This window comes from Bufo bufo, chromosome 9, assembly GCF_905171765.1.
Source record: "Bufo bufo chromosome 9, aBufBuf1.1, whole genome shotgun sequence".
Taxonomy (NCBI): Eukaryota; Metazoa; Chordata; class Amphibia; order Anura; family Bufonidae; genus Bufo; species Bufo bufo.
Genome location: NC_053397.1, coordinates 3249026 through 3263224, shown reverse-complemented (window position 1 = coordinate 3263224; position 14199 = coordinate 3249026). Strand labels below are relative to the sequence as shown.

The following is a 14199-nucleotide window of genomic DNA, read 5'->3' as shown; positions in this document are numbered from 1 at the left end:
AGTACAGGATAAGTAATGTATGTACACAGTGACTGCACCAGCAGAATAGTGAGTGCAGCTCTGGAGTATAATACAGGATGTAACTCAGGATCAGTACAGGATAAGTAATGTATGTGTACACAGTGACTGCACCAGCAGAATAGTGAGTGCAGCTCTGGAGTATAATACAGGATGTAACTCAGGATCAGTACAGGATAAGTGACTCTGGATATTTGCTGCACTTATAGTAGGGGTTCAGGGGTGACTTTCTTTGCGGGGCACTGGGACGTTCTTTGCTCTTTAATCATACACAGAGGAGATAAGAAAGTAAATTTCCTTTATTTACAGTCCTCACTTGGCGAGAAGTTTCTTTTCCCAAATCTTTGTATAAAAATATTTCTCTTGGTAGCGATATATACATGGAGGATATGACCCTGTGCTCTTCAAGTATCGCCCCACAATGGGCCCTGCGGTCACAGTGTAAGTAATCGCCTGCTGTACATTAGAGTTATGGAGGTTTAGAAAGTAAAAAAACTATAGAAAATGTTTCTCAGGGCGAAGGTACCTCCCCCGCAGAACATGGTACCGTGTCCGTCCATTAGAAGCTCCTGAGGCACGAGGCGCAGCGGACTCCACACTTTGCTGTGACACAAGATGCATCCAAACTTTACAGTGCCGTTTCCTTCTGCATCTTGTCTGAATGTCAGGCCCTCCAGCTGTTTCACTGAGGCGCAGTAGTAACAGTGTGTCAGTGCAGCTGCAGGAGGACTCGCTCTGCTGTAGATGAAGCCTCACCGCTCTGCTGAGAGTCCTATGAGGAGCGTCCTCCTGACCTGTCAGCTGACGCTCACATCATTCCATTTGCCTCATCCTCTTCATCCTCCTCCTCGTCAGTAATGAAGTTCTCCAGCTCATCCTCGGAGCCAGGTGGCGCCGGTGGGTAGAACTGGTCGCGTTCCAGGTTGATGTACGTTACATTCAGATTAATGTAGTGGTCCCCCCACAGGGAGCTAGAGATCACCTCCATGTCGCCAACCAGCTGGGTGAAGCTCGGCCGCTCCTCGGGATGCGGATTCCAGCACTGCAGCATCAGGGTGTAGCTGAGAAGACAAGAAACATGCATCAAACACAAGCCCCCCAATAACAGCCCATAGTCCCACCCCACAAACAGTACAAGAACACTGGGGTACAAACATAAAGGGTTTATATAAGAGAAATGTCAGTACTGCAGGGGTGACTGTATAACCTGTATGTAGTGAGCTCCCCCTGGTGGTGGCTGTATAACCTGTATGTAGTGAGCTCCCCCTAGTGGTGACTGTATAATCTGTATGTAGTGAGCTCCCCCTAGTGGTGGCTGTATAACCTGTATGTAGTGAGCTCCCTCTAGTGGTGACTGTATAATCTGTACGTAGTGAGCTCCCTCTAGTGGTGACTGTATAATCTATATGTAGTGAGCTCCCTCTAGTGGTGGATGTATAATCTGTATGTAGTGAGCTCCCTCTAGTGGTGACTGTATAATCTGTATGTAGTGCGCTCCCTCTAGTGGTGACTGTATAATCTGTATGTAGTGAGCTCCCTCTAGTGGTGACTGTATAATCTGTATGTAGTGAGCTCCCTCTAGTGGTGGCTGTATAATCTGTATGTAGTGAGCTCCCTCTAGTGGTGGCTGTATAATCTGTATGTAGTGCGCTCCCTCTAGTGGTGGCTGTATAATCTGTATGTAGTGAGCTCCCTCTAGTGGTGGCTGTATAATCTGTATGTAGTGCGCTCCCTCTAGTGGTGGCTGTATAATCTGTATGTAGTGAGCTCCCTCTAGTGGTGGCTGTATAATCTGTATGTAGTGAGCTCCCTCTAGTGGTGACTGTATAATCTGTATGTAGTGATCTCCCTCTAGTGGTGGCTGTATAATCTGTATGTAGTGAGCTCCCTCTAGTGGTGGCTGTATAATCTGTATGTAGTGAGCTCCCTCTAGTGGTGGCTGTATGATCTGTATGTAGTGAGCTCCCTCTAGTGGTGGCTGTATAATCTGTATGTAGTGAGCTCCCCCTAGTGGTGGCTGTATAATCTGTATGTAGTGAGCCCCCTCTAGTGGTGGCTGTATAATCTGTATGTAGTGAGCTCCCTCTAGTGGTGGCTGTATAATCTGTATGTAGTGAGCTCCCTCTAGTGGTGGCTGTATAATCTGTATGTAGTGAGCTCCCTCTAGTGATGGCTGTATAATCTGTATGTAGTGAGCTCCCTCTAGTGGTGACTGTATAATCTGTATGTAGTGAGCTCCCCCTAGTGGTGGCTGTATAATCTGTATGTAGTGAGCTCCCCCTAGTGGTGGCTGTATAATCTGTATGTAGTGAGCTCCCCCTAGTGGTGGCTGTATAATCTGTATGTAGTGAGCTCCCCCTAGTGGTGGCTGTATAATCTGTGTGTAGTGAGCTCCCTCTAGTGGTGACTGTATAACCTGTATGTAGTGAGTCCCTCTAGTGGTGACTGTATAATCTGTATGTAGTGAGCTCCCTCTAGTGGTGGCTGTATGATCTGTATATAGTGAGCTCTCTCTAGTGGTGACTGTATAATCTGTATGTAGTGAGCTCCCTCTAGTGGTGGCTGTATGATCTGTATATAGTGAGCTCCCTCTAGTGGTGGCTGTATAATCTGTATGTAGTGAGCTCCCTCTAGTGGTGGCTGTATAATCTGTATGTAGTGAGCTCCCTCTAGTGGTGGCTGTATGATCTGTATGTAGTGAGCTCCCTCTAGTGGTGGCTGTATGATCTGTATGTAGTGAGCTCCCTCTAGTGGTGGCTGTATGATCTGTATATAGTGAGCTCCCTCTAGTGGTGACTGTATAATCTGTATGTAGTGAGCTCCCTCTAGTGGTGGCTGTATAATCTGTATGTAGTGAGCTCCCTCTAGTAGTGACTGTATGATCTGTATGTAGTGAGCTCCCTCTAGTGGTGGCTGTATAATCTGTATGTAGTGAGCTCCCTCTAGTGGTGGCTGTATGATCTGTATGTAGTGAGCTCCCTCTAGTGGTGACTGTATAATCTGTATGTAGTGAGCTCCCTCTAGTGGTGGCTATATAATCTGTATGTAGTGAGCTCCCTCTAGTGGTGGCTGTATAATTTGTATGTAGTGAGCTCCCTCTAGTGGTGACTGTATAATCTGTATGTAGTGAGCTCCCTCTAGTGGTGGCTGTATAATCTGTATGTAGTGAGCTCCCTCTAGTGGTGGCTGTATAATCTGTATGTAGTGAGCTCCCTCTAGTGGTGACTGTATTATCTGTATGTAGTGAGCTCCCTCTAGTGGTGGCTGTATGATCTGTATGTAGTGAGCTCCCTCTAGTGGTGGCTGTATGATCTGTATGTAGTGAGCTCCCTCTAGTGGTGGCTGTATAATCTGTATGTAGTGAGCTCCCTCTAGTGGTGACTGTATAATCTGTATGTAGTGAGCTCCCTCTAATGGTGGCTGTATAATCTGTAAGTAGTGAGCTCCCCCTAGTGGTGGCTGTATAATCTGTATGTAGTGAGCTCCCTCTTTTAAAGGGGTGGTGTCCAGCAGATGTGTACACTTAGGTCAGCAGGACTCACAGGGGGTCCGGGCAGTACTCTGGTTGTGGGAGACGTCTCCCCCTGTACAGGTATCGGGTAATATCATATGGATCCACATCTGGATATGGGGGGGCTCCTCGTGTCATCAGCTCCCACAGCAGCACCCCAAAAGACCACTGGAATGAAAGAGATTACATGGAGGGTTATTTCTGATCCCATCACATGACGCCCATCCCCTTGCCAGCCGGCCCTCACCACATCGCTCTTGGTGGTGAATTTCTGGGTCTGTAGACTCTCCAGTGCCATCCACTTCACCGGCAGACGCGCGTTCTTATGACGTCGGACGCTGTAATATTCCTTATCAAACACATCCCGAGCGAGGCCGAAATCCGCCACCTTCACTTTATACGCCTCATCGAGCCTGGAAGACATAGCTGTGGTCAGTGGCAGGCACAGCAGCTCCCGGAGCACCCCTGGAGAGTGTCGGCTCCGAGGGGGGGGGGGTGCTCTGTGACACTGAGCAGCTTGTATACATTGTAGCATTATAGTATCACTTCATATTTTTCCAGCTCCGCCCAGTTACTCACATGCAGTTTCGGGCGGCCAGGTCTCTGTGCACAAACTTCATCTGCGCCAAATACTCCATTCCCCGGGAGACCTGCAGACCGAAGCCGACCAGATCCTTCACCGTGGGGTTCTGCGGAGACAGAGGCGGTCATTATCACACTATAACCATGCCCCACCACCACCATTATAATAGTACAGCACTCACCCGGTCCTCGCTGCGGATGAAGTGTCTCAGGTCCCCGTGGGACATGTACGGGAGGACTACCAGGGGGAGCCCCTCCCGCGGCAGAAAGATCCCGATGAGGGACAGGACGTGGGGGTGATGAAAGCCCTTCATCAGGATCCCCTCCCGGAGAAACTCCTCCACCTCTTCCACATCCGTGATCCCTGCAGGAAAGCACAAAGCTCAGGAATCTGTCACTCTAGCCAAATGCTCTAGTCACATCCAGAGCTGCTGCCACAACTCTGTTACGTCTTATGCTCCAGTCACATCCAGAGCAGCAGTCATAATGCTCCTGTTACAGCACATCTTATTCTCCAGTCACATCCAGAGCTGCTGTCACAGTTCTACTGTTACGTCTTATCCAGAACTGCACTGCAGTTTTACCTCTGGTCTCTCATACCACTGACAACTACCACGTCTGTATACAGGACCCTCAGAATGGTGCATTGTGAGACCCCAGAATTTTAGGGGTGAGTCTGAAGCACCAGTCACCAGAATAGTTAGTGCAGCTTTGGTTGCGATTGGAGTACATGACGTTACCCTTCCCCTCGTCCTTACTGTTGAGGGACTTGACAGCGCAGTGCAGCTCGTGGCCCTCCTCGTCTGTGTACATTCCATGGTAAACGCTTCCAAAATGACCTGAGGTGGAAGAAAAGAAAAACGGTAGTCACGCCCTGGACAATGAGGCGGCGACAGGGAGCAGGACGGGGGTGGCGCATTTATAACATTGGCCCAACCCCCGAAGAGCCCCTCAGGGGACTGGACATTGCTGGTCCTATAAGCCCCTCGCCTCTGTCAGCCCTCGCAGCCAATCAGCAACGCCAAGAAGAGTCACATCTTACATGACCATCAACAGGAAGCTGTGTTGGGGGCGGGGCTTACTGACAGGGCGTCTCCCAGTCTCTGCGGCTCGGTTTTAGCGCTCTGACCTTTCCCTATTATCCGTTCGCGGTGTGTGATCAGGCGGCTCTCAGGGATCAGGACGTCCTTCACTTCATCCAGCAGCTCCGGCCTCAGGTTATCAAGGAGACTGGTGAGTAGGATGGGCACGGATCCGCCGCCGACGCTGCCCCCAGAGTACAGGCCCCCGCGGAATGACACACCACCGGAACTGCTGCTGGGGATATCTGACAACAGGAGAAAATACAGTTATATCGCCCAGCAGGTGAGCATCTTCCCGTGTGGCAATTTATGTACAGGAACTGCCATTTCTCCGGCATTTCATGTAAGGGCAGCGTCGGCCATGTGAACACTTACAGGACCCCCTGTAGTCGCCATGAGGGAAGGCGATTGGAGAGACGACCACTTCTCGGTTATTTGCCAGCAGTTCCAGGTTTTCTGCTACTGTAAAGAAGTAAGAGGCTGATTACATGACTGCTCGTTCATGGCCACCTGCTCACTGAAGGCTGCTCGTTCATGGCCGCCTGCTCACTGAAGGCTGCTCGCTCATGGCCGCCTGCTCACTGAAGGCTGCTCGCTCATGGCCGCCTGCTCACTGAAGGCTGCTCGCTCATGGCCGCCTGCTCACTGAAGGCTGCTCGCTCATGGCCGCTTGCTCACTGAAGCCGCCTGCTCACTGAAGGCCGCTCGCTCATGGCCGCCTACTCACTGATGGCCGCTCGCTCATGGCCACCTGCTCACTGATGGCCCCTGGCTCATGGCCGCCTGCTCACTGAAGGATGCTTGATCAGGGCTGCCTGCTCACTGAAGGCTGCTTGATCATGGCTGCCTGCTCACTGAAGGCTGCTCGATCATGGCTGCCTGCTCACTGAAGGCTGCTCGATCATGGCTGCCTGCTCACTGAAGGCTGCTCGATCATGGCTGCCTGCTCACTGAAGGCTGCTCGATCATGGCTGCCTGCTCACTGAAGGCTGCTCGATCATGGCTGCCTGCTCACTGATGGCCCCTGGCTCATGGGTGCCTGCTCACTGAAGGCTGCTCGCTCATGGCTGCCTGCTCACTGAAGGCTGCTCGATCATGGCTGCCTGCTCACTGATGGCCCCTGGCTCATGGGTGCCTGCTCACTGAAGGCTGCTCGCTCATGGCTGTCTGCTCAGATGGCCGCTCGCTCATGGCTGCCACTCACCTTTCTTCTTTCCTTTTTTTCTTTCCTTTAGTAGAAGGAAAATTAAAACTGCGACGACCACTATGGAGGCGACTGTCCCCAGTGCAATTCCCAGGACCGGCTCCAGCAGAGTGACCACAACCAAGTGACCCAAATCCGTGCAAAAACCGTCAACACAAACCTGGTGACCAAAGAGGGTATCAGGCAGGATACAGGAGGTCACCACGTTCACTGACAGGACACAGGAGGTCACCACGTTCACTGACAGGACACAGGAGGTCACCATGTTCACTGACAGGACACAGGAGGTCACCACGTTCACTGACAGGACACAGGAGGTCACCACGTTCACTGACAGGACACAGGAGGTCACCACGTTCACTGACAGGACACAGGAGGTCACCACGTTCACTGACAGGACACAGGAGGTCACCACGTTCACTGACAGGACACAGGAGGTCACCACGTTCACTGACAGGACACAGGGGGTCACCACGTTCACTGACAGGAGACAGGGGGTCACCACGTTCACTGACAGGACACAGGGGGTCACCACGTTCACTGACAGGAGACAGGGGGTCACCACGTTCACTGACAGGACACAGGGGGTCACCACGTTCACTGACAGGACACAGGAGGTCACCACGTTCACTGCCAGGAGACAGGGGGTCACCACGTTCACTGCCAGGAGACAGGGGGTCACCACGTTCACTGACAGGACACAGGGGGTCACCACGTTCACTGACAGGACACAGGAGGTCACCACGTTCACTGACAGGACACAGGAGGTCACCACGTTCACTGACAGGCCACAGGGGGTCACCACGTTCACTGACAGGCCACAGGGGGTCACCACGTTCACTGACAGGACACAGGGGGTCACCACGTTCACTGACAGGACACAGGGGGTCACCACGTTCACTGACAGGACACAGGAGGTCACCACGTTCACTGACAGGACACAGGGGGTCACCACGTTCACTGACAGGACACAGGGGGTCACCACGTTCACTGACAGGACACAGGAGGTCACCACGTTCACTGACAGGACACAGGAGGTCACCACGTTCACTGACAGGACACAGGAGGTCACCACGTTCACTGACAGGACACAGGGGGTCACCACGTTCACTGACAGGACACAGGGGGTCACCACGTTCACTGACAGGACACAGGGGGTCACCACGTTCACTGACAGGACACAGGAGGTCACCACGTTCACTGACAGGACACAGGAGGTCACCACGTTCACTGACAGGACACAGGCGGTCACCACGTTCACTGACAGGACACAGGAGGTCACCACGTTCACTGACAGGACACAGGAGGTCACCACGTTCACTGACAGGACACAGGAGGTCACCACGTTCACTGACAGGACACAGGAGGTCACCACGTTCACTGACAGGACACAGGGGGTCACCACGTTCACTGACAGGACACAGGGGGTCACCACGTTCACTGACAGGACACAGGGGGTCACCACGTTCACTGACAGGACACAGGAGGTCACCACGTTCACTGACAGGACACAGGGGGTCACCACGTTCACTGACAGGACACAGGGGGTCACCACGTTCACTGACAGGACACAGGAGGTCACCACGTTCACTGACAGGACACAGGAGGTCACCACGTTCACTGACAGGACACAGGAGGTCACCACGTTCACTGACAGGACACAGGGGGTCACCACGTTCACTGACAGGACACAGGGGGTCACCACGTTCACTGACAGGACACAGGGGGTCACCACGTTCACTGACAGGACACAGGAGGTCACCACGTTCACTGACAGGACACAGGAGGTCACCACGTTCACTGACAGGACACAGGCGGTCACCACGTTCACTGACAGGACACAGGAGGTCACCACGTTCACTGACAGGACACAGGAGGTCACCACGTTCACTGACAGGACACAGGAGGTCACCACATTCACTGACAGGACACAGGAGGTCACCACGTTCACTGACAGGACACAGGGGGTCACCACGTTCACTGACAGGACACAGGGGGTCACCACGTTCACTGACAGGACACAGGGGGTCACCACGTTCACTGACAGGACACAGGGGGTCACCACGTTCACTGACAGGACACAGGAGGTCACCACGTTCACTGACAGGACACAGGAGGTCACCACGTTCACTGACAGGACACAGGCGGTCACCACGTTCACTGACAGGACACAGGAGGTCACCACGTTCACTGACAGGACACAGGAGGTCACCACGTTCACTGACAGGACACAGGGGGTCACCACATTCACTGACAGGACACAGGGGGTCACCACATTCACTGACAGGACACAGGGGGTCACCACGTTCACTGACAGGACACAGGGGGTCACCACGTTCACTGACAGGACACAGGGGGTCACCACGTTCACTGACAGGACACAGGGGGTCACCACGTTCACTGACAGGACACAGGAGGTCACCACGTTCACTGACAGGACACAGGGGGTCACCACGTTCACTGACAGGACACAGGAGGTCACCACGTTCACTGACAGGACACAGGGGGTCACCACGTTCACTGACAGGACACAGGGGGTCACCACGTTCACTGACAGGACACAGGAGGTCACCACGTTCACTGACAGGACACAGGAGGTCACCACGTTCACTGACAGGACACAGGAGGTCACCACGTTCACTGACAGGACACAGGAGGTCACCACGTTCACTGACAGGACACAGGAGGTCACCACGTTCACTGACAGGCCACAGGGGGTCACCACGTTCACTGACAGGACACAGGGGGTCACCACGTTCACTGACAGGACACAGAGGGCCACGTTTGCTGACAGGACCCAGGGGACCACGTTCACAGGGGGGGGGAGGTTTTGTACCTGGACGACTGCCCCCTCTGATGGGATGACCACATCTTTTGGGATCCTGCAGGTGATCTCATTCTCCAGGACTTTGGGGTAACACTCCCGGCCGTCCACCGTCATGGAGACATCGAGGCAGCCGTTCAGTCGAGCCAGGAAGATGTGCTGAAAGGGGAAATGCGAGAAATGATGGGAGTGAGAGTGCACAATAATCATAAGGAGCTTTGATTGCGGGCCCCTGGGGCAGGGATGATGGGAGTGATACATTATATGTGAGATCAGACACACTGGATACACCCGGCGTCTCAGGTCGGGATCACATCGGCATCGAGAACGCCTTGGCGCAGCGCCGGTCACTGTATCCGGTGTATATGCCACAGATGTGAACGCAGCCTTACTCTCATCGTTCAGGTTCTAAACTCCAGACCCAGGGTGGGGGTGAAAGGGCAGGGGGTCCTGGAGCATCCAATGGAAGGTAACCCCCCGCCCCAAAATCTACTATCGTCCCCCCAATACACAGGATAGCGGTCATCTTTACTCATGGTCCCCCCTCCAAAGCCTCCCCTGTCCCTCACGTGTCCCCCAGAGACCCCCCACGGCCTGTCACATGATCTTACGTGCGCCTCGATCTCGTTGTCCCCCTTTTTCAGTTGGAAACGGTTCTCATTTTCAAACGGGTAAATGGTGTAATTAAAGGAGGGGAAGTTCCCGGAGTGGTTATAGGAGTACCCGTCCAGCTCCAGACTCAGCACCCCGGACCGCCTGGTGGGCGTCTTATCATCTAACGTGGAGGGGGTGCTGCAGAGGACGCGGCTGGGGGTGAAGGCCTGGTCACACACCTGCAGAGAACAAGGGGTTAAAGCCACAAGGACAGGAAATACAGTACACATGTGGAGCGCGCTGGACAGTGGCGTGCGTTCACTAATGCGGTCTCACGTTTAGACGGTGAAAACGCACCGGACTGCTGGCGATAACCGGCTGACGTCACGCCTCCTATTGGCTGGTGAAGTTCGCACAATAACTATGGCATCTAAAAACGTTTGCGAACTATATGACGCGGCTCGGTCAGCAAATCGGAGAAAGCTGCGGCTTGTGATGTGGACAGGGCCGCCGTCTCTTCTATGTGTGAACCCCCAATATACAGAGAAACCCTGGGGCCCCTTCATCCACAGATTGGGGGACACTCACCTGCTTCCTGCCCTGATACCAGACCGTTATACTGGACACAGAATCCAGGTTCGAGCCACGAATGGTCAGAGAGCTTCCCCTGGAAGAGAAAGGACAGACTGAGCAGGATAGTGAGTGCAGCTCTGGAGGATAATACAGGATGTAACTCAGGATAAGTAATGTATGTACACAGTGACTGCACCAGCAGAATAGTGAGCGCAGCTCTGGAGTATAATGCAGGATGTAACTGAGGATCAAGTACAGGATAAGTAATGTATGTACACAGTGACTGCACCAGCAGAATAGTGACTGCAGCTCTGGAGTATAATACAGGATGTAACTCAGGATCAGTACAGGATAAGTAATGTATGTACACAGTGACTGCACCAGCAGAATAGTGAGTGCAGCTCTGGAGTATAATACAGGATGTAACTCAGGATCAGTACAGGATAAGTAATGTATGTATACAGTGACTGCACCAGCAGAATAGTGAGTGCAGCTCTGCAGTATAATACAGGATGTAACTCAGGATAAGTAATGTATGTACACAGTGACTGCACCAGCAGAATAGTGAGTGCAGCTCTGGAGAATAATACAGGATGTAACTCAGGATCAGTACAGGATAAGTAATGTATGTACACAGTGACTGCACCAGCAGAATAGTGAGTGCAGCTCTGGAGAATAATACAGGATGTAACTCAGGATCAGTACAGGATAAGTAATGTATGTACACAGTGACTGCACCAGCAGGATAGTGAGTGCAGCTCTGGAGTATAATACAGGATGTAACTCAGGATCAGTACAGGATAAGTAATGTATGTACACAGTGACTGCACCAGCAGGATAGTGAGTGCAGCTCTGGAGTATAATACAGGATGTAACTCAGGATCAGTACAGGATAAGTAATGTATGTACACAGTGACTGCACCAGCAGAATAGTGAGTGCAGCTCTGGAGTATAATACAGGATGTAACTCAGGATCAGTACAGGATAAGTAATGTATGTACACAGTGACTGCACCAGCAGAATAGTGAGTGCAGCTCTGGAGTATAATACAGGAGGTAACTCAGGATCAGTACAGGATAAGTAATGTATATACACAGTGACTGCACCAGCAGAATAGTGAGTGCAGCTCTGGAGTATAATACAGGATGTAACTCAGGATCAGTACAGGATAAGTAATGTATGTACACAGTGACTGCACCAGCAGAATAGTGAGTGCAGCTCTGGAGTATAATACAGGATGTAACTCAGGATCAGTACAGGATAAGTAATGTATGTACACAGTGACTGCACCAGCAGAATAGTGAGTGCAGCTCTGGGGTATAATACAGGATGTAACTCAGGATCAGTACAGGATAAGTAATGTATGTGCACAGTGACTGCACCAGCAGAATAGTGAGTGCAGCTCTGGGGTATAATACAGGATGTAACTCAGGATCAGTACAGGATAAGTAATGTATGTACACAGTGACTGTACCAGCAGAATAGTGAGTGCAGCTCTGGAGTATAATACAGGATGTAACTCAGGATCAGTACAGGATAAGTAATGTATGTGTACACAGTGACTGCACCAGCAGAATAGTGAGTGCAGCTCTGGAGTATAATACAGGATGTAACTCAGGATCAGTACAGGATAAGTAATGTATGTACACAGTGACTGCACCAGCAGAATAGTGAGTGCAGCTCTGGAGTATAATACAGGATGTAACTCAGGATCAGTACAGGATAAGTAATGTATGTACACAGTGACTGCACCAGCAGAATAATGAGTGCAGCTCTGGAGTATAATACAGGATGTAACTGAGGATCAGTACAGGATAAGTAATGTATGTACACAGTGACTGCACCAGCAGAATAGTGAGTGCAGCTCTGGAGTATAATACAGGATGTAACTCAGGATCAGTACAGGATAAGTAATGTATGTACACAGTGACTCCACCAGCAGAATAGTGAGTGCAGCTCTGGAGTATAATACAGGATGTAACTCAGGATCAGTACAGGATAAGTAATGTATGTATACAGTGACTGCACCAGCAGAATAGTGAGTGCAGCTCTGGAGTATAATACAGGATGTAACTCAGGATCAGTACAGGATAAGTAATGTATGTACACAGTGACTGCACCAGCAGAACAGTGAGTGCAGCTCTGGAGTATAATACAGGATGTAACTCAGGATCAGTACAGGATAAGTAATGTATATACACAGTGACTGCACCCGCAGAATAGTGAGTGCAGCTCTGGAGTATAATACAGGATGTAACGCTCACCGGGATAGGCTGCAGTTGGGTTGGATACTACTGACAATTGGGTTTGGCTTGTAGGTGAAGGTCTGAGGGTGAGGAGTCTGAGCTCCGTCCAACCATAGGATGATGTCTTTGGGTCCCAGGAAGGAGACGGGAGGGGACACACAGCACAGGTCATTTGCTGGACACGACCTGGAGGGCAGATGTAGAAGATTACAGAGGTATCAGGCTTCATTATCAATGAGATTCGGACCTTTAGAACTATGACCAGAAATGCTCACTGGCTGTACACGGTGCACTCCGCGTCTCCGATATAGACGCGCCGATTCTCCACCGCACTCAGGTTCTGGCCCTTCAGAGTGAGACGAGACCCTCCAGCCACAGGTCCGAAAGACGGAGACACGGACATCAGCAGCGGCTCCTGGTAGGAGATATGGATTAGTGAGCAGAGGCGCGCCCGGGGGTCACCGCTATCCTCACACCATCCGAGTAATTTCCTCACCACGTAGCTGAACCCGCTGACTGTGGCACTGCCATCCACGGAATAGGCCACGTTGTTCAGATTTTCTCTAATTTTTACGGTGATGTCAGCGGGAGAGGCGGCATCCGGCGGCCCCTGTGTCTGTAACGTGCACACCAGTCTGCAGAGACAAGGAGCCCGATGAGACCCTGAGAGCCACCGACCGTGGCCCCCAAATGAGAAGCGGCTCCCGCCCTTACCTTCTGCTGCTGCTCTTTAGTGGGTCCACAGAGCACAGCCGCTGCCCCACAAACACCTGGTGAGTCTGCGCCATGATCTGTGAATTGGGGGGCCCATAATAGACCTCGTGAGACTGGAAATCTCTGCCGCAAATGGTGATGTTTGTCCGACCGCGCAGAGGAGCCACGCGGGGATAAAACTGTAGGAGGAAGATGACTGAGATCAGAGCAGTGGCTGGGACGTAGTCATGTGATCAGTATGGTGGCGAGGGTATGGTCATGTGATCAGAACGTGGCCTTGTGATCAGTATTGTGGCCAGGACGTGGCCTTGTGATCACTATAGAGGTCAGGACATGGTCTTGTGATCAGTATGGGGGCCAGGACGTGGTCATGTGATCACTATAGAGGTCAGGACGTGGTCATGTGATAAGTATAGAGGTCAGGACGTGGTCATGTGATAAGTATAGAGGTCAGGACGTGGTCATGTGATAAGTATAGAGGTCAGGACGTGGTCATGTGATAAGTATAGAGGTCAGGACGTGGCCTTGTGATCAGTATGGGGGCCAGGACGTGGTCATGTGATAAGTATAGATGTCAGGACGTGGTCATGTGATCACTATAGAGGTCAGGACGTGGTCATGTGATAAGTATAGAGGTCAGGACGTGGTCATGTGATCAGTATAGAGGTCAGGACGTGGTCATGTGATCAGTATAGAGGTCAGGACGTGGTCATGTGATCAGTATAGAGGTCAGGACGTGGTCATGTGATCAGTATAGAGGTCAGGACGTGGTCATGTGATCAGTATAGAGGTCAGGACGTGGTCATGTGATAAGTATAGAGGTCAGGACGTGGTCATGTGATCCGTATAGA

At 51.8% G+C, this 14199-nt stretch overlaps 1 protein-coding gene and 1 long non-coding RNA gene across 2 annotated transcripts in view; one reads left to right on the top strand and one right to left on the bottom strand.

The window, feature by feature from the left end:
* Positions 1–299: 299 nt before the first annotated feature.
* The window catches only part of MST1R (macrophage stimulating 1 receptor), a 57340-nt gene continuing 43440 nt past the window's right edge, over positions 300–14199 (bottom strand). The window contains exons 11-26 of the mRNA XM_040406905.1: positions 13349–13527; positions 13131–13269; positions 12910–13049; positions 12653–12820; positions 10404–10482; positions 9833–10054; positions 9234–9380; positions 6398–6557; positions 5569–5655; positions 5241–5438; positions 4870–4950; positions 4294–4475; positions 4109–4218; positions 3777–3942; positions 3561–3697; positions 300–1079 (exon numbers count right to left, since the gene is read on the bottom strand). Coding sequence (XP_040262839.1) covers positions 827–1079; positions 3561–3697; positions 3777–3942; positions 4109–4218; positions 4294–4475; positions 4870–4950; positions 5241–5438; positions 5569–5655; positions 6398–6557; positions 9234–9380; positions 9833–10054; positions 10404–10482; positions 12653–12820; positions 12910–13049; positions 13131–13269; positions 13349–13527 — 2448 coding nt within the window. The 3' untranslated portion in view covers positions 300–826. The remainder of the gene's footprint in view (positions 1080–3560; positions 3698–3776; positions 3943–4108; positions 4219–4293; positions 4476–4869; positions 4951–5240; positions 5439–5568; positions 5656–6397; positions 6558–9233; positions 9381–9832; positions 10055–10403; positions 10483–12652; positions 12821–12909; positions 13050–13130; positions 13270–13348; positions 13528–14199) is intronic.
* On the top strand, positions 6534–6902 carry LOC120978650. The gene is made up of 2 exons (XR_005774152.1): positions 6534–6594; positions 6625–6902. It is a non-coding gene; the product is annotated as an uncharacterized LOC120978650 (long non-coding RNA).